Genomic DNA, 20,067 nt, shown 5'->3' with positions numbered 1-20,067 from the left:
TTTTTCATGTACAAAGCCATAACTCAGGCATATTTCAACCAATTTTAATCAAAGTTGGTACAAGGACATTGACCTACCGTATGTCATACATATGCACATTGATTTGTTTTGTGATTCGATCCATTATGGCCACCATGTGGCCATTTTATTACGATTTTTTCATGTCCTGAACTACAACTCAGACATGTATCAAGCGAATTTATTCAAAAGTATTTTTATCACAGACCTAATGAAGAGGACTCTATCCTCTCTGAGGACCTGTAATCAAAACACCCATTAACAAGTGGGGACTATGTCATCAACGATGACTTGTTTGCGTATGTTTTTGTTGTCTTAGTCGAGATGAAAATACAGTATAGTGAACTCGGTACGCTGCATCAAATATTTGCATATGAATAGTATAAAGTTTCCCTTAGCCAATCAGTGAGCTCACAGCTGATGAAAAGTTCATTGACAGCATATCAATGCGCACTATATAGAATACAATCAGGACGTGTCGTGATTACCCTTTTTTTTTCGACGGCGATCGACAAAAGTGGGGAACATATGTAATAATAACAGAACCCCATGGCCTTGGAGGGCACTCTGTGGCGTTCCGAAGGTATTTTCCCCATGATACGGTGGCGTTGGCCAGGTGTTTTCAGGGGATAAATGGAATTGAAATCATCATTTTTTTATCCCATGCAATAGATCTGGTTTTCATAAAACAGTCTTTAGTATACGTACACTAAAGAGATGTGATGTGAGCTGATGTCGTAGCAACATTATGCTAAAACATCAATGTATGTACAGTATTTTGGGAAACACAACCAAGAAACAAGGTGAGTATTAGAGATCAGAAAATGTTGATTCACAATCATTGAATGAGAGATGCTACTGTTGAAAGATGCATTGCCACAGTCTTCTATGAGGAATAAATTTCTTTGTCCATTAATATATAAACTTCAACTCTCCTAATCTTGCTAAACATTAGGCACATTTCCCCAATTATATTGAAGTTAAACTGTGGCTTGCGTAAATGTGATGTCATTTAGAGTGTAAAATAATGCTTTTATATTAAATACCTACGACAGGTCCTAGCCATTGATCAGGCAAAAGACTACAACCCTCTGTACAGGGGGAGAGGGTGGAAATGCACCAAATGCGATCGAACCAATGCGGAGAACTTTTTTGCCGGGAAAATTTTAAATGAAGTCGTGCAGGACAGACGAGGAAGAAAATGTCTGTGAAAAGACAAAGGAAGTCGCTTCCACGAAGGCGTTACAAAAATGCTGTTTTGTATTGAAACAAACCAAAGTTACCTCTTAAGTTGTCGACAACATGCTAGAAGCCATGACGTGTATATACTTCAATTTAAGTCCTGCAAGATGCCCTATTCTAATTGAATTATCTAATTTTACATTGTCTCGGTATACCTATACGACAGAAAAGGAACAACCTGGTTCTTAAAATGTAAATGTGTAATTGATGATACTATATATGTCTATTTAGTCCTCTGAAGTCCATGATGTAACAAAAAGTCACCAACACAAAGAATTTATTAGCCTTTGAGGCACAACTTAAGGAGTACCCTTATGATGCAGTGTGCGTTGAATGTGAAAGGATATTATTTCTTGCAAGACCCTTTCTTCTAACATAGCCGTAAGAAAATATTTTTATGTAGAGATCCATATACTGTCGAGGTGAAATCAATGAAAATATCGAAATGAATCATTAACAATTGCGCTCTCTCTCTCTCTCTCTCTCTCTCTCTCTCTCTCTCTCTCTCTCTCTCTCTCTCTCTCTCTCTCTCTGATATGTCTGTTAGCTTGTGCTTTGAAATTAAGAAACAGTGGCAAAAGGACAATTATTCGATAAGGTGTCTTACCACTCTTGAAACTCACTTATCTACCAAAACGCTCCCTTTAATTGCTTACAATATCGATAATAAATACTATACAACGTTAACATTTCTGATTGGAAAATAACTTAAGGCCATAACCTGTATCGTTTGATGAAACTTTTTAAAACTTGTCGTTTGCTATTTATAGCATGTCGACATACCTGGTCGACTGCAGCATTTCTGGTGCAGCACGTGTGCGATTGTCTTTGAGGCACAAGTGAAGGAGAAATGTTACATATATGATGAAGGGTGCGATGATTAGGCTAAATAATAATTCTTTTTATAACACGCCGCATGCTCATTGCGTGTCGTGATTCGCCAGAATACGTCACGTAACGAGAAAATAGATACGTGTAGACCCTTCGGATCGACAAAAATGACGTTAGAGGGTATTTTTTGAAAAGCTGTTTCCCTAGGGAAATAGTTCTGACCAAATTTGGAAAAAAACTGCCCGGTCACGTGACCGTAGTGTCGTCTGCAGCTTTGCAACAATGGCGGGTGACTAGAACGTGATGTGCGTCCGGTATACGTGACGACACATTCTCTAAAACAGATTTTCCAACATTTACCAACATTCCAACAGCGTAGGAACTTGAACAGCTCATCGACGGAAGGATTTAAGTGCAACTTAGGATGTCGCTAGTTATGCTTATAATCTTTACGGCCCTCGGGCCTGATACGGATTTTGCGGCCCGAGGTCGTACGGCGGAAGGGCCGCAGCATGTGAGGGCCCTTCCGCCGTACGACCAAGGGCCGCAAAAGCCGTATCACGGCCGTAAAGGTTTTATCATATACCTTATGGAATGATAAATATGTAGTTTACATAATATTCAACATCGTTTAGGAGATAAAACTGCGTGCGATATCAAATATTTATCGCCATTTGTGTCAGTTTTTTATAAATACCGTGACGATGGCCGCTTCCCGTCGCGGATTGACACACATAATGACGTCATTTGTTTACCTGCCGAATTCTAGAACGCGTAAAGCAACATCCGCACTATTTATTTATTTATTTATTTATTTCACACTAAAGGATTTCCCATTTACATACTCAAACAGGGGTAAAGACTCCTATAAGGTTGTAATCTACCATGGGGTCCTATATAAAGTATAAAATATTAAAATTTTTAACGTGAAAATTAATATAAAAATAAAATCAGTACAATTAAAATGTTAGAGCGGTAACTACAGATAGAAACATACATAAAAAACTGCTGAAATGCGAATAGTCTATCTGCTTACATTGTCTCTGATGTAAGAGTTCAACTGGGATTTGAAATTATGCAAGTTCGTACTGCATCTAACCACATCAGGCAGAGAATTCCAAGTTCGAGCTGCACACATGGCAAAAGTCCTTTGACCCGTTTCAGTACGAAATCGACACAGTAATAATTTAAGTTGAGGCTCCTCGTGTCTGATAAGCATGAACGTCATTCAGCGTAATAATTTTTTCGATAAGGTAACTTGGAGCAGTATTGCTGAAACATTTGTACACCATAATACGTGACCAACAGAGATCCAGGCTGAAATTGAAGTATAAGAAGGACAAAAGCCTGATATTAGTTTCCTGTCATTTATACTGAACAGGCACGCACTTAGTATATACAGGATTTCACTAGAATTTAGAAATAAAAGCCGATGTCACCTGCACGGCTCCACTGTCGCCACGCGCAACTACGATCTGAGCGAGCAGACGTTTTCCTAATCTCGTGCTGGCTTTGTGTACGAATGGAACGTTTGCGGATAGCAACGCGCGTAGTAACCAGAATCGAGATAGTTCAGAAATGCACGCGATTGCCCATATTTGGGCACCGGGCCGGGGCGTGATACGTAAAAAAATGCACGGCTCTGAGGGCGCTTTCTCCCATAGCTTTACACAGGCACGTGAATGTAGGTATATGATAAGAATATTTTTGTAAGAAAGTGGTACCACGTACAAGTGAACCGCTGTGGAAACATCGCCAAGTAAACTTGTCACAATGGATTGTTGCGGTGAAAAATATCAAAACACATTAAAAACTATATTACAATACAACATGAGCATGTGGTGTGTTATGAAACACCTATAGCCTGGTCTTTATCCGGGCTAAAGCGCTCGTCTATTACCCCTCGTGGCCGTGTGTTACCAGAAACACCATCGCTATACTCGCTATTAGTAAACATCCAGTAAACACTGATGACTGCTTTCGCTCACGGTCTATCTCTGTCTCTCTGTCTCTGTCTCTCTGACTCTATGTCTCCGTCTGTCCATCTGTCTTTCTCTCTGTATTTCTGTCTCTGACTCTCAGTCTGTCTGTCTGCCTCTCTCTCTCTCTCTCTCTCTCTCTCTCTCTCCGCTCTCTCTCTCTCTCTCTCTCTCTCTCTCTCTCTCTCTCTCTCTCTCTCTCTCTCTCTCTCTCTCTCTCTCTCTCTCTCTCTCTCTCTCTCTCTCTCTCTCTCTCTCTCTCTCTCTCGTCGACCGCTTGCCAACACAGACTATGTGCGCGTAATGTAAAATCTTAGATAGATAGATAGATAGATAGATAAATAGATAGATTGATAGATAGATAGATAGATAGATTGATAGATCGACAGACAGACAGACAGACAGATATTTACTGCACATGATTATACTCTGTGGATCTACGTAAAATAGGACACATGACACTGCTACGTTTTCCAACAGCTTGGCCCCGGAAGCGCTGAAAATCTTATACAGCCTAAGAACTTACCCCGCAATGTACGCTGAAAGTGACAAAAATATGTTACTGAAGGTAACTTCTGATGATTTTTTTTCATTAACTTCCTATTTTTTCTTGTTCAACTATCTCTGGCTGATCATTTTCAATGACGTCTGCTTTGAATCTTGTTTTACTCAAAATCTTCCAGACCCCCTTAGGATATCAAATTGTCTACCCTGTAGTTCATAAGCTGGTATGTCTCGCTCTCTAGGATTTGATGTACCAAAGTCCGGATACTGATGAGCCGTTTGCTTTCCGATTGGTTTTACATATGAGCCGAAACGATTTTTCTGACCTTGTTTATGTGCAAATTGCCATTGTTTCTTTCTCTATGGAGGCCGTCCTTTGTATGTCTCGCTGACACTTACTCGCGTGGTAGACGGCTCGTCAAGGAGATCATGCGATCACACAGCTGGCATTATCCGTATCATAATTATCCGCATTCGTTTCTCCAATGCATGTTATAAACACAACGGTCATAGCATCGACATATCGGTACGACAGGAAGGGGTGATCAATAGTTGGAGAAAATCAGTAAACTGACCAGAATTTCTTTCAGAAATTTTAGCCCGGCTTATTGTCGAAAAGAAATTGTTTAAATAAAGTAATCCTCCTCAAATGCATATGCATAAGGCAATATGGTTTTGCACGCTGTTGAAAACTCGGAATAGATAATTTCTGAAAATTTTGTACATACAAACAAATGACAAGTCGACGCCCTGACCCTATCCACTTACGATCAAGCATTCGCCATTACCTATTACAAATTCATGGAACAATAGAAAGTCCAGAAGCCATGCGGTTTTCAAGATCAAATTATCACCGAAACACAGACTAACTCGGTATAAAGTAGAGTCGTCGCTGGAGCCTAAGTACTGAATGAGACTGAGTTGAGTGAAAGCTGCCGTTTTGTAGAATAGACGATAGAATCTTTTCAAATGGGGATACTACTGCTGCTTGCATTTTAGATATGAAAACAATTCAAAATGGAAATAAAATTTGTTTTGCAGTTCCGGACAGCATATCTACAGATGTGTATTTGACTGTGTTTGCAAGCTCTACGGTTCTATTTTGGCTTGTCTTTCTGTTCCGTTTGGGTCACAAGGTTTCACGTTGACACCATGTCTGACTGTTTTTACCCGCCTTTGTGCTTTACGAGAAAGTCGGTTCAAAGTTCCCTCGAAGCGAGCGAAGAAGGGTTAAATGTCAGACGGTCGTTTTAAACGGATACAAGTCACAAGACCGATTCAATAAGGCAGCATGCAGCACCGCTTTCCTCCTCAATGAACGTAATTTTATCAGGACATAAAACGTACGTACCGAATCCCCACTGGATAAAGGCTTCCATTGACAGAATCCAAGATATTCTTTCCGATGTTTCATCAAAATGTTTTTGTATAGTCACGAAAAGAGGGCACGATGCTTGATAGACTCCAAAAATAAAGGCGACACATAAATGGGATGCGAATACAACCGACCAGCCGAGGCACCCGCCGTCCATGTTTACGCACTCTTTCTGTCCGGCATTCGCAGTCGACAGCTCCATTGTGTGTGCCAAAGCAGTGCACATTTATTGCTTAGTCAACGTTTGGCTATACAAAGGAACAGAGCTGATACCATGGTTCGTTTCGTATCTATACGCCCTGATGTTTCTTTTGATTTAAGTTTCTTAAAATCATAACTTAACTCAAGGCAAAACTATTAAGATTTGTTATGCCGTATTATCATGAAGTGATCTGAATCGTTTAAGTTTTCAGAAACTGTAGCCTCCATAGTGACATATTTGCATGATAATCATTTAAGCTTACAGGCAACATCTGAAATGGGGGATGAAAGTGAAATGTGACTTTGAAATTACATCAATGACTCTTTGGTAGTCTGCATTTGCAAGTACTCGGAAGGGAAAAGGAGAATCATCATTGGAAATTTAATGCTTTCAGAATCCCTCCTCAATGCTCTAAATATTATTTAAAATTCCCCTCTTTATAATCAGAAGTTTTCAAATCTCTCACTTTCATATGGCAATACATTTAAAACCGACAATATTGAAATAGACTTTTGATTTTTTTCTCAATATTTTTTGCTCTTTGTACAAATACCGATCTCTTGGTTTACATCCTATCATGTTGAAATAGTCAATATTCAACTAATCAACACCTGCACATATATAATATCAAGTCATATTGCTTGCACTGCCAGTTACATTTCAAACCAGTCATAAATTGAAATGTCACTATAATACGATATAGCTGCCGCATGTTCATACTCAGGGTGTACTGAAAAGCTTGACACATTTCAATATTGACTTAAAATTTAGTCATTTATGTTACATATTTTGTTATATTTACAGATATGTTTATACTGACAATCTGAATAACAGTACTCCCAAAACCGTGGCACGATGAAAGAACAAAGGTGGCTGTCCTGTATATGTCCGAAATATGGCAAAGGGTAAAACATGTAATGATTAAGTTCAGTCGTCTGTTTGCGTAGCCATATTCAAAACGCCCGAACGGTTGTCTGTTACTGTTGACTCAACAACTAGTGTGACATTATTATTGTCTTCATGCTCTTGAGTCTGCCTTTGTTGTTGTTTTGAGTAACGTGCGTCAGCAATCAGTAAAACTAATGCGCCAAATACCGTGACTGATCCGTAAAAGTAAAATGAATTGTTGTATTCCCCTGTAGTGTCGTAGATTACGCCTGCGAATAAAAAAATAGTTATCAGTTTTAGCCGTTACTGGATCGCAGCCTGTCTCTGTATGAGGAGTCCAAGATAGAGATAAATCGCTAGAAGGCATAAATAGCATTTGTCGTAAAATTGAACCTCGTTGAACATCTGAATTGATATGACATTATATGATATACAACCAATATAATGAGCAACTTTTTTGCTGATTGATGATCATTCCTCGGATAATGCACCGACCGATAACTTTACAAGCAAAACATCAACGTTGATAAGATAGTACGTCTTTTTTATAGATCAAGGAAAGATAGGCTGTTGAGGTGAGCATTCTCCAATTCAAGTACAATTTCATGAAACTGATTAAAGCTCTTTGACATGAATAATTCTTGCAGAATTCAATCGCTGTATCAAAAATCAAATTAGATCAAGATAAATTTCAAATAAGGCATATTTATACTTGTCTTAAAAGCCTTTTCGAATGTTAATAGCGTAGAAATAGGTCGATAATGAAACACATCAGAAACATCAACAACACCTTTGCATATAAATACGAGCGGATGAAAAAACAAGACTCTGTTCCAAAATAGAGTTTATTTCTAAAGCTTCGACGTTTCGATTCCACACAGGGAATCTTCATCAGGAATCTAAAAAACAACAAAATTACAGTAAATATGGGACTAGTAAAAACGAAAAAGAGTAACACTGGCGTAAAACCATTTAAAAACTATTCGAAAAACTGAGTTGTTGAGGAAAGGACTCCCTAGCTGTAGATACAGCTAGGGAGTCCTTTCCTCATGTCTGTAAGTTGTTTGTTCTGGGGAGCCCTCCCTTCATTGTATTTCGCGCCATTGGCTTTGTACGATCCGGCCGGTCAACATCGCTACTTTTAGACTGAGTGTTCACTCGTCTTCTGTTTGTAAGTTCAAAACTTTTTTCTTCTCGTCTGTACAGATTGATTTTTAGCTATAGTTCCTTTTATTAACCAACAACTCAGTTTTTCGAATAGTTTTTAAATGGTTTTACGCCAGTGTTGCTCTTTTTCGTTTTTACTAGTCCCATATTTACTGTAATTTTGTTGTTTTTTAGATTCCTGATGAAGATTCCCTGTGTGGAATCGAAACGTCGAAGTTTTAGAAATAAACTCTATTTTGGAACAGAGTCTTGTTTTTTCATCCGCTCAATACTACTCTCAAGACCAAGTTTCATTGCCACCTAGTACCTGCTACTGTAGTTGGACTGACACCAGTTCTAAAAACAAACTCATATAAATACTCTAGAACATTTAGTATACTAAAACATTAGGAATTGTGAAAAAGTTCACCGTACTAATATTCAAATTTGACTAAAGGTACCCGAGATTTCGGGAGTAGAGTAGCAATTTTAAAGAGCTCATAATGAACTATCAACTCCTTTAAATATGCATTTGCGAGAATTGATACATAAGGAACGGCGATATAAAACACCTTGCTTACGATTTGGTCGTATTTTGATAACCAAAATGCAAAAAAGATACAGCAAATGGGCCTTTAACCGATGCATTGTCTGGTGGCATGTCATTACATTCCACTCTTAAAAGATCATTAACCTGTGTCAGGGTAGCAGAAAAGACGAGGGCGGTAGGTCAACTTTAAACGGCGCTCAAAACAAAGAAGCCATTCACTTTCTTCCAGATATTACACAGCAATTAAAATTCACAGAACGTGAAGGACTTCTGCATGTATAGAGATTTTGAATATTCCTTTCAGTAGCAATGAAAGTTTGGATGCTAGTTATTCAGTCCTGAACACCGTGGTGTATTACGGTGTTTGCCCTGTTGCTAATTTTCCCCTGGACTGATGAGATACATTCTTAATAACTCAACTACATCAGTTTTCCTCTGATGTTTAAAAGAAGAAAACTTCGTATGTCATAGTTTTATGTAGAGCAACTAAAGCCATGAATACAACATATAATATGTTAAACGTATGTTAAAGTGGCACTCCCACTTGGTAACATTTTTAAAACACGTTTATTTGATGGCAACGGTCGATATTTGACGTGGCGACTGCGCGTTGATCGCGAGATATCGATAAAAGCATGTCCTCATAAAAGTAAAAGTTTGAATTCCGGTGGCCGACCTAAATTCAGCTTCCGAACATCGAACGTTCGGCAGTAGGGCCATTGTCAACTAAGCTATGGAGTACGAGTCTACGCTGACGCTGCTGTACACCACAGTACCACTCGCGTCGGTGATCGGTCATTTCCCGTGGGAGAAAGCCGAGTCTTACTGACTCGGCAAAAAAACGGTTCAACAAAGTTTGCTGATTCCACCAGAATTCACATAGGTGACCAGCACAGTTACTTTTGGTTGATACATAGCGGCCGCCGCGTGGTATGCAGACGCATATCACGTGGCGGCCGCTATGCATCGAACCACGTGTACGCGTAACCAACACTCCAAACAGTGGCGGCGCTCTCACTTCCGTTTCACTTCTGCTCCAGCTTTCACCACTGCCACCGGTGACTTTGCATAATAACGGCGCATGAATATTAGCAATGCCATTCTTTTGTAATATGTCAGGCGAGGTCAATGATATCAAGACGTCATTGACCTAGATTTATGGGACCAACTATCATAACGCGGTACCACGAGTTTTGGACGCGCGCATCGGAAGTATAAACGTAAAAACTAGGACAGAAGTGCTACAAAGTGTTTGGAACTCACAAGGAGACCCCAGGAAGGAGACATTGTAGTATCACGATCTCTACAGGCTACGGGAGAGGCGACATCGAGAGAATACCGCGTACGCATAAGAAGACGTCGCATCTGATTTTAATTAAATTGCGGGAAAAGTATCATTTTCCTTCTCTTGACACCGATGATGAAGCGAAAAAAATGACTCTGTTACAGGGACGGCACCGTAGTCGTATGTCCGTTGAATATAATTCAACGTGATCAAATAAGCATTTTAAAATCATGTGGTATATCAGCATGTAAATTTGACATTAGAGGACTTGGAACACTTTAGGTTCGTGAAGCTGAAGACAGCAACTTTGAAATGGCAAGAAAATATGTATACATATGTATAAACATTTGTTTTTGAGAATGTACAATAAGTAAAGTCAATATGTCATTTTTAGAACGCGGATTTTTAAGGTAAAAATTAGGTCACCGCTCTAGTTTTAAAAATATAATTAAGGTCCCTAATTTTGTCAATAACGTAAAACAATGCCGAGTAAGCCTATTTCATGTAACTTTTGAAACCTTTGCCTGGGGTGTATCTGAATATCTAGCATAATGAAATCTGATCTGTTTTGACTGGGCAGTGTGTCAAGTTTCATGAAAATTACCATGGAAGAACTGAGTTTTCTATCATCTGATGTAATCCTGGCAGCAGACGTAATTGTTGCTCTCTTTTCTGTATCATTTTCATCTGATTGTCTTGTAACTTGAGACCACATCCAACAGGGATGGATGAAGTCTATACAAAAGATGAGAAATAGGAATATTCGTAATTCGTGATAATTTGCGGGAAATCGATATATCTAGTTGAAATCGGTAAATCGACATATCGGTATTTCGGCAATAAGCCAATGTCCTATTTGATTTTCACAATTGCATTTTCGGTCAATCCCTGCATATATATTGATATCTCGCATGAGTACATATATGGGACAATCTTGATCGCCATATGCTTCCTTTTTGCAAACTAAACACCGTCAATGTAACGTTTTAGAATATAAATCATTTGCGGTACATTTGGCGGCCATTCGGTTTTTGGAATATTAAACCTAATAATTTATATTTAAAGTAATCTGGGAAATGTGATTTTCTATCACATGTTGCATTGAGGAATATTAGATTCTAACTTTAAGTTTCTCATATATCGCTATTGGACCAATGCCCAATATTGTAATAATAATAACCCGGCAGAAGGCTCCCAAAAACGTGACTGAAGGCAGTTTTATTTGAAGTTGATAAAGATTAATGATGTTGTCATCGTTATTTTCGTATTGGAAACCCTGCTTTGATACTCAACAAATCGTACACATGTCAACCACATCACATTCCGATGACGACAGCCATACGCCTATAAAGTAATGTATCGTCACTGAAATTTGCTATTTCCTCTTGTGCAGGTCGTAGCATCTCTGCTACCATGTCATTTGCCTCAATCGACACGATGTCGTTCCCTCAAGACTGTGCTACTTTTACGATTAAGGGTGATTGCAAAATGGTCAATGTAGGCTTAGAGTCAGAGGGAAGGGGAAAAGGGCGACGCATGGTACATTTCTCGAGCAAACAGAATTAGTAGCCCTCATTTTATGACTTATGAAATATTATCCTGAGCTAGTTTACATCACGAATTTCAAAGTCGTCGTCAAATTTCCTTTTCCAAACTAAGTTTTACATGGTCGACACTTGAAAATAGCTTGAAGTAAAACCATCCACAGAGAAATTGCAAATGACGAAATAAGAGGCCGCCATCAAGAAGGCTCTAGTTACATAAGATTGCATGAATCCCCGTTGCAACATTTTGACATTTGTTGACATTTTTTTTGCATTCTTACATGTTGCCACTATATGTCAGCAAATCACTTGGCAATCATGAAATTTAGCCCTCTGCGCCCCTCGGCCAAATTCCCACCAAATCGAATGCGACAATCTAGCAATAGATAAATCTAGTATTTGACTGAAACAGAAATACCGAAATACCGAATACATATTATCAAAGGGAACCAGTATTCGCAACTGTGCCTGTGCGAGTTTCTTGTTTACAAACAATGTATTTCACGCACGATATCTAGGTGCACCTCATAATGATAGCTGTAACATTAAAATTATACGATGTAGATTATGACAGATATGAATAACTTTCATCAATCACCATCGTATCTTGGATGTTTACATTGGTCGTATGAGTCCCATGCTACCTTTAAGCGCAGCTCAGACAACTATATCCCTTTAAATAGCATGTCTGGATCAAATGATATACGTATTCATCCAGTTAAAACGAGATAATTGAAATAATCATTTGGCCATATTGTGTACGGCGATAAAAGAATGGCGTGCCACAAGTTTTTGAAAGCGTGTCGTTCAGATGCACTGAAAAGAAATGAAAGTGATATTTAAGCAATAAACGTATGTCCAAATGTCTAATGTATTGTTTTGCCGCAAAATATCACAGATTATTTACCAGTAATTTAAATGAGTGTCGGAGGCAATGTGAGAGTATCATGTGATAGAGACTTTCATTTTTGCTATTTAGTAAAGTAATGAAATAAATTTAAATAAACTGAAATAAAATCTAAATACAGCCATTCAAAATGTATTTACACAAAAGACACAAAAGTTTTTTTTTCCTCATCAGTTAGTGCTGCTAGTTTTGAAAGTTTATATATGAGAATAATTTTTTATGTTATCACCCGTAAAGTTCATTTCAATGCTGGCCGTTATCTGGCAGCAGTTTTCAAGATGTGGTCATGTTTCATTGTACTTGCTCACTTTCCAAAGTGTGTTATCATGCAGTAAGTTGAAAAGTGAAAGTGCCGTAGGTGTTGTCTCCTTCGGTGCCAATTCGCTCACGTTATTGTATTAGACACATTCCCCCGCGAAAAGTAGGTCCAACGATTTTAGCAAAAATGCGAAAAAAACAACATAAAGACATCGTTTTATACTTTATTCTTTGACTTTGAAATTAAATATAGCCATACAGAGCATGACATTGTTGAAATTTGCAATCAAGTGAAGTTCGTAAAAATGTGGTAAATCATCACATTTTTGTCACCGGTGGCTAGTGGTGAAAGCGGGAGCAGAAGTGAAACGGAAGTGAGAGCGCCGCCACTGTTTGGAGTGTGCGCGTAACCATGTGGCAGACGACAAAATGTAGTCATCAGAGGCGGCTAAAATTTACACGTAAAAACTGATATCTCTGTGGTATTTGTTAAAAATCCAATACAACTGATTGAGAATAACGAAAACGACAAAAAAATAAGGAGAAGTTTAAAAAAAAAATTACCTGAGCTAAAGGCATAATGATGTATATAAAGGGTTCGCAGTGGGAGGTAAATTAATTGCGTCATTCGAACGTTTTTGGACTCCTAGAATATCGTCCATCAGTACAACAACAAAACTTCGGGGGATTTCGGGTCATAATCAGAAACTTCGGGATGTGAAAAATACGCTCGGAAAATGACATTTTTATATCGATATCTCGCGATCCGTGCGCAGTCGCCACGTCAAATATCGACCGTTGACATTAAAAAATGTGTTTTAAAAATGTTACCAAGTGGGAGTGCCTCTTTAACTACAGCAACTTATCTGGTGTGAATTGTCAAATATACACAGAATATTTCAGTTGAGTCAGGAAAAACCATCACTATTGAAAAATCAAGACTGTTTAAATTGCATCCAGTAGAATTGGTACCAAACTAGCTTTTTCTGCTACCTTAAGTGTATCGTGGACAATTAATTATTTTACGATTATTGCTCTACAAACCTGCCAGTGGTGGTCCTACTAATCCACCTATGCCAACACAAAAAGCAGCGAGTCCAACACCAGCAGTCATCAACTCAGGCCCGACGAGATCCCTTGTGAGTTGACTCCATAAAGTATAATACATTCCTTGAGCAACACCAAGGCAGAAGGCATAAATGGCATAAGATAAATATGCTGTTGCGGCAGAACTAAGGATGTTTATCAATCCCACTACAATTAGGTTGATACTGAACAATCTCGCATTACTCATGTGTGATCGAACTGCATGAGACAGCAGCGGTGCTAATGGTCTACCTGCAGCGGTACCGATACCGTATATGGAAACCAGAAAAGCAATATCTTTTGAAGTTCCAATATTGTGTGTCTCGGCGCGTGCTAGCAAGTGTGGTGGAGTTCCTATCGTCCCCATTCCTACTGCAACCACATTTGTTAGAGCAAATCCTACCAGGACAGGTCTGCCTCGCAGTAGATCGAAGCCAAAGTTTCTAACGATTTTCTTCAAAGTGCCCAACTTTGACATTGCGGATCCGTCTCTTCCTTGCTGTTTCGATTGTGATTCATGTTGCTCTTTGGGCATTCTGTATATCGCAGCGGAGATCAACATATGAGCGTTAATACCAGAAAATAGTATCACAGCACCTTTCCAACCATAGCTGTCAATCAGTAACTGAAGTAACGGCGGGAATGCAAATATCCCTATTGCAGAACCGAACGATACCATTAAGTTAGCGAGGGCGTACCTTCTTTTTATATAGTGGGCAACTATTCCAAATGCTGCTGGCATAATTGTAGCATATCCCAAGCCTAGAATTAAATATAAAAGGAAAAGGTAGAGATTGCAACGTATCATCGTGTGGCAAAGTACAAAAATAATATATTATTCACAGCACTCGAATAAATAATAGCTTCAGTGACGTATTAACTTTTCATATGCCTTTCATCTTGTAGCATTTTATACTTATGTTGCCAGGAAATTTAATAAAAAGAAAAGTGAAAAATATCTCTTTCATAATAGACTGCGACAGGACATGGCTTTCGTGGAAGGTATTTAACCTTTAGCAAGAGCTTTCCCTTCAATGTAACCTGTAAATATTTTAATTGAATCCTTTGAACGTCTGAAGTATTTTGCTAAATTCGTGACGAAATGTTTGTGCTGTCCAAGAGGAAATTAAAATAGATATAAAAATATTAATGGTCGAAAAATAGGTAAATAGGAAATAAATTTTCTACCGGACTTCAAAATTGAACAGATAACCCACGAATATAACTTCTGAAAGCAAGCTGTTCATATATTTCGCACCCTGTCGCTACTGCCTGACACGAATATGTCGAGTTTTGTTCTGACCTTACTAATGTAGGCTGACGTCAGCAAAGCGCACAAGCGTAACCCAGAAGATATCAAAAGAATGACATTCATTCGAAACTCCCGTAAGAATATATTGCCTTCAAAATAAACGATATAGGACTTTCATATAAATGACAACAAAATGCATATATCAAAGGACATTCTTAATAAGGTAGACTGCACCTCGGGTACAGATATTCGGCCTCCCAATTTTTTTATAATTCTTTTCTGATGTACCAGTTGCGGGGGGCCCATGTTATAGCTTTGTGAGTAAATAAACATTCACTCTCAAAATTTTCGAAAGTATAAAAAGCACATTTTAGGTCATTTCTTCCTGCAGTATCATATATTTCACGGTGACCCCTGATATTTACAACCACTTTCTGTTGAAAGTATTTTCTGTCTTTGAAAGTACAAAAGGTTTCGATTCAGTCTCCTAAATTCGATCCATACTAATTTGTCAGGGGACTGCTTGACGAGCTTTGACCACCTCAAAGCAAGGCAAAGACTTGAAGAATGGTTGAATTACGCAATTATGGTAATTCCATACCATCGTTGAATCTGTGATCTGCATTACACTTAATATGTGGGTCAGAAATCAATTTATTAGTACAGTTCCGAAGGGAGAGTAACATCATTTGCATTTTCCTTCGACTTAAAACAGTACATGCCTTGAAATGGAAATACTTACACTTTTGCTCAAACAAACTCCAAAACGAAAATCAGGGGTCACATTGCAAAATTAGGTACTAATGAAACAGTTTGCCCTTATATGTATAGGTACTTTAAATTCAAAAGGATCGCAATCCCTAAGTTAACGCTATTGAAAAAAATCAAATTATGCTTTTTTACAAAAGTAATACGTTCAAAACTCTAATTACGGGAAGAGATGGGAAATGAACCCCTACAAATGATATACCTAAAGTATTGTAAAAGTTTGAGAGTCTGAATATTTCAGCTGTCCCCGAGGCACCTTATGCCTTAAACTTAACATCATGAACTATTTCATATTTCATCCTATACTTTAATATTCGAAAACGATTGTTAAATACTTTTCTTACTCACCAACAAGGATTCCAAAACTGAAGTACAAGAATTCTACGCTTGGAGCAAAGGCACATAGAAAGAGACCAGTGGACGACATCGCTGTTCCAATTAAGGCTGTCCGTCGATATCCAAGTGCTTCCACATGGACGTTCGACAAGGGACCTGAATGGTTTGACACAGGGAAAATGAACACTTCAAATGAAATAGCCACAGCTTGTGACTTTCGATAACCGATATGTGAATCACTTGTTCTAAGACGCTACAAAGCGAACTCAATGGCTTTAACATTCCCACTTACATCAAACGTGGTCGACTATATTTTTCTATCCATATAACAATATATTTGAGGACTCATTGCATTATTTCGGGTATGGTTGGTATAAGATCGTCTTTGGGGCACAAGTGAAAAAGGAATGTTAACATAAAGACTGTGCTGATTATGCTAAAATAATAGTTCTCGCAAAGGCCCGTTCTTCTTACACCGTCAAAAACTCGAAAGACATTATTTTAATGTGTAATGTATAAATCAAACTATCAAATGAATTACTTTGTATGGCTCGCTCTCTTTCTGTGTCTCTGTCTGTCTCATTCTATCTCCTTGTCTCCCTATGTCTCTCTGTCACTCTCCCCTCTCTTTCTGTCTCTCTCTCTGTCTCTGTCTCTGTTCCCCTCTCTTGTCTCTCTCTTTCTCTCTCTGTCTCTGTCTGTCTCTCTCTGTCTCTAGCTCTCTCACTGTCTCTCTCTGTCTCTCGGTCTTTGTGTCTCTGTATCGGTCTCTCTGTGTCTCTGTCTGTCTGTCTGTCTGTCTGTCTGTCTGTCTGTCTGTCTGTCTGTCTGTCTGTCTGTCTCTCTCTCTCTCTCTCTCTCTCTCTCTCTCTCTCTCTCTCTCTCTCTCTCTCTCTCTCTCTCTCTCTCTCTCTCTCTCTCTCTCTCTCTCTCTCTCTCTCTCTCTCTCTCTCTCTCTCTCATATTAATGCACTCCCGTTCAATGTTTGCGATACCAAGAATAAATAAACTATGATGTCGATGTGTCTAGTTTCAAAAACAAATTATTTAAGATCATTGGCAGTTTCATGTGATGGAACTTTATGAAGCTTCTCGGGTTGCTATTTTGCGAACGAAGCCTCTCAGGTAGCGTTGTTAGATATTAGACGGATCGATATATCGATATATCGATCGATCGATAGATAGATAGATAGATAGATAGATAGATAGATAGATAGATAGATAGATAGATAGATAGATAGATAGATAGATAGATAGATAGATAGGTAGGTAGGTAGATAGATAGATAGATGGACAGATAGACTCATATGGACAGATAGATAAATGAGAGACAGAGAGAGAGAGAGAGAGAGAGAGAGAGAGAGAGAGAGAGAGAGAGAGAGAGAGAGAGAGAGAGAGAGATGTTGACGATCAGTTATACCAGATGAACTTAAATTAGCTTGTTGACGACTGCTCTCGATATTTTCTATGTTTCAACGAAAATGATATTTATGAATTTTAGGTAAGAGGACTTTTCAGACTGTGAAGTTGCCGAAAGCTATAACAAACGTTTTCAAAAGAGTGTTAACTACTTCAATGAATATGCCCTAGTAGTTCCTTTCGTAAGATTCTTTGTTTGTGTTTAGCATGCTGGTATGTTCGCTGGTAAGTTGAAGACATCTATTTGTTACTAGTAAGTGCAGCCCTTCATCTTAGAATTGTGGTTCTGTTCGATTTTTATATTCATTTTGTAAAAAAACACGGTGACCCTGTATACTTGATTCTTTGTTTAAACTGTCTAGCTTACAAGAAAACGTGTCACTTTACTGGTAAACTAGGCAGTCTTGAATAAACGAAAGTCAAGCTCCGAAAAAAGACATATGAAGGGCCTTGGTTTGAACAATGAGACGAGGCAATAAATGGTATAATTCAAGTCTTAACAATGGTAAGTCCTCCATCGATTTTAGGGTTATTGTTCTGGTAGATTGATGGGGTGGCATGATCAAGTGGACCTACTATTTATGCCTTTTTACTGTTAAGACTCTTTTCACTCCATTTTGCAGGATTTTGTTTGAAAGTCAATGTATCGATTCATTGCTGTATGATAAGCATTCTGCCATAGACAATGAGTTCAGATGGAAAATTGTATATATGCTGAGCCTCACTGTTTCTGTCTCAGAAACTGAATGTTGCTCAAATAATTACCAGGTATGAAGACTATAGACTGTAACACATCATGGCTTATCTGTATGCAAGGTGATCTGTTGTTCGAAACTGTCCAATCAACGACTTAACGTCACATTTCAAAAGGCTGTAGTGGGGAGGGAAAACTAGCAGAGGACATGAGCAAAAAAATGTTTACAGGCTGTCGTTTGCTGTGCCAGTATATAGATACTGCCCATGATTATACCCTACGGATCTAAGTAAAACAGGACACATTGACTCTCTTAACTTTCCGTACAGCTTGGCTCAAGAAACACTGAAAATATGATACAGCCTATCCCGAAACTTTTCCCGAAATGCACGCTGAAAGTGAAAAAATGTGTGCCAGAAGGTAACTTACGATGATTTTTTTAATTAACTTGCTTTTTTTTTCTTGTTCAGCCATCTCTGGCTGATTATTTTCAATGGCGTCTGAGTTCAATCTTGTTTTATTCAAAAACCTTCCCGACCCCATTAGCATATCAAAAGGTCTACTTCTTAGGTCATAAGCTGGTATGTCTCGCTCTCCAGGATATGATATACCAAAGTCTTAACTATGGAAGAGCGAAAAGGGAACCGTTTTCTTTTCGATTGCTTATAAATTGAAATGAAACGCTTTTTCTGACCTTCCTTGTGTGCAAATTGTCCTTCTTTATTTCTCTATGGAGCCATCTTTTGTATTTTTTGCTTGCACTTACACTCATATTAGATGGCTTGTGAAGGAGATCACGCGAACACACAACCGGTATTATCAGTGATTTCGTTTCTCACGGTATCGGTACCGCAGGAAGGGGTAATCAATAGTAGGGGGAAATCAGTAGACTCACCAAAGTTTCTTTAAGAAATTTCAGTAGTTCTGATTTGAGAAATGCAGTAAGCCTCCTCAAATGCATGTGCATGGAGCATTATCAATTTGCACATAGTTGAAAATTCGGAAAAAATAATTTCTGAAAATATTGAACATACAAACAAATTGTATGGCGGTGCCGTGACCATATCCACTTACGACCTAGCATTGTCCATAAGCTATTTAAGATTCATGGACTAATAGCAGTGATATCGTTTCCAAGATCAAATTATCAACCCACCACAGACGAAGTCGTATAGAATCGTGTCGCTGGAGTCTGAGCAGGGAATGAGACTGGGTTAAGTGAAAGCTATCGTTTTGCAGAATAGACGATAGGATCTATTTCATTTCTGTTTGTGTGTTCGAATAGGGGTTATGTAAGATCGTGAATATCATTTGAATTTCCAAGGACACCTCATGATCCTTTTTAACCTTTTGGCATTCACACATTGGCACCATGTCTGACTGTTTTTACCCGCCTTTGTGCTTTACGAGAAAGTCGGTTCAAAGTTCCCTCGAAGCTATCGAAGGGTTAAAATCCCACACGGTCAGTTTTGAACGGCTACAAGTCACAAAACCGATTCAAGCAGGCAAAATGCGCTCCGCTTTCCTCCTCAATGAACGTAATTTTATCAAGGCATAAAAAACGTACGTACCGAATCCCCACTGGATAAAGGCTTCCAATGACAGAATCCAAGATATTCTTTCCGATGTTTCATCGAAATGTTTTTGCATAGCCATGAAAAGAGGACCCGATGCTTGATAGACTCCAAACGTAAACACACAACATAAATGGGATGCGAATACAACCGACCAGCCGAGGCACCCGCCGTCCATGTTTACGCACTCTTTCTGTCCGGCATTCGTA

General features: G+C 38.7%; 1 protein-coding gene and 1 long non-coding RNA gene across 2 annotated transcripts; one reads left to right on the top strand and one right to left on the bottom strand.

Moving 5' to 3' along the window:
- Positions 1-5,777: 5,777 nt before the first annotated feature.
- LOC139133272 (monocarboxylate transporter 2-like) lies at positions 5,778-20,067 on the bottom strand. Its single transcript, XM_070699799.1, has 4 exons — positions 19,856-20,067; positions 16,184-16,327; positions 13,774-14,577; positions 5,778-7,308 (listed from the first exon to the last, which is right to left on the bottom strand). Exons 1-4 carry the CDS (start codon positions 20,034-20,036, stop codon positions 7,079-7,081), a joined length of 1,359 nt encoding a protein of 452 aa, XP_070555900.1. The 5' UTR covers positions 20,037-20,067; the 3' UTR covers positions 5,778-7,078.
- Positions 8,074-8,452, top strand: LOC139132536 (uncharacterized). The gene is made up of 2 exons (XR_011552344.1): positions 8,074-8,210; positions 8,381-8,452. It is a non-coding gene; the product is annotated as an uncharacterized lncRNA (long non-coding RNA).

The sequence above is a fragment of the Ptychodera flava genome, chromosome 5 (assembly GCF_041260155.1).
Source record: "Ptychodera flava strain L36383 chromosome 5, AS_Pfla_20210202, whole genome shotgun sequence".
NCBI classification, from domain to species: domain Eukaryota; kingdom Metazoa; phylum Hemichordata; class Enteropneusta; family Ptychoderidae; genus Ptychodera; species Ptychodera flava.
This window is presented reverse-complemented; position numbering and strand designations above follow the sequence as displayed.

Bases quoted from the DNA above. Each gene is read 5' to 3' on its own strand.
- LOC139133272 (XM_070699799.1), bottom strand. From the start codon at position 20,036: ATGGACGGCGGGTGCCTCGGCTGGTCGGTTGTATTCGCATCCCATTTA. The intron at 16,328-19,855 runs GTACGTACGTTT...CAAACCATTCAG, and splicing joins CTTTATCCAGTGGGGATTCG to GTCCCTTGTCGAACGTCCAT. The intron at 14,578-16,183 runs GTGAGTAAGAAA...ATTTAATTCTAG, and splicing joins CAGTTTTGGAATCCTTGTTG to GCTTGGGATATGCTACAATT.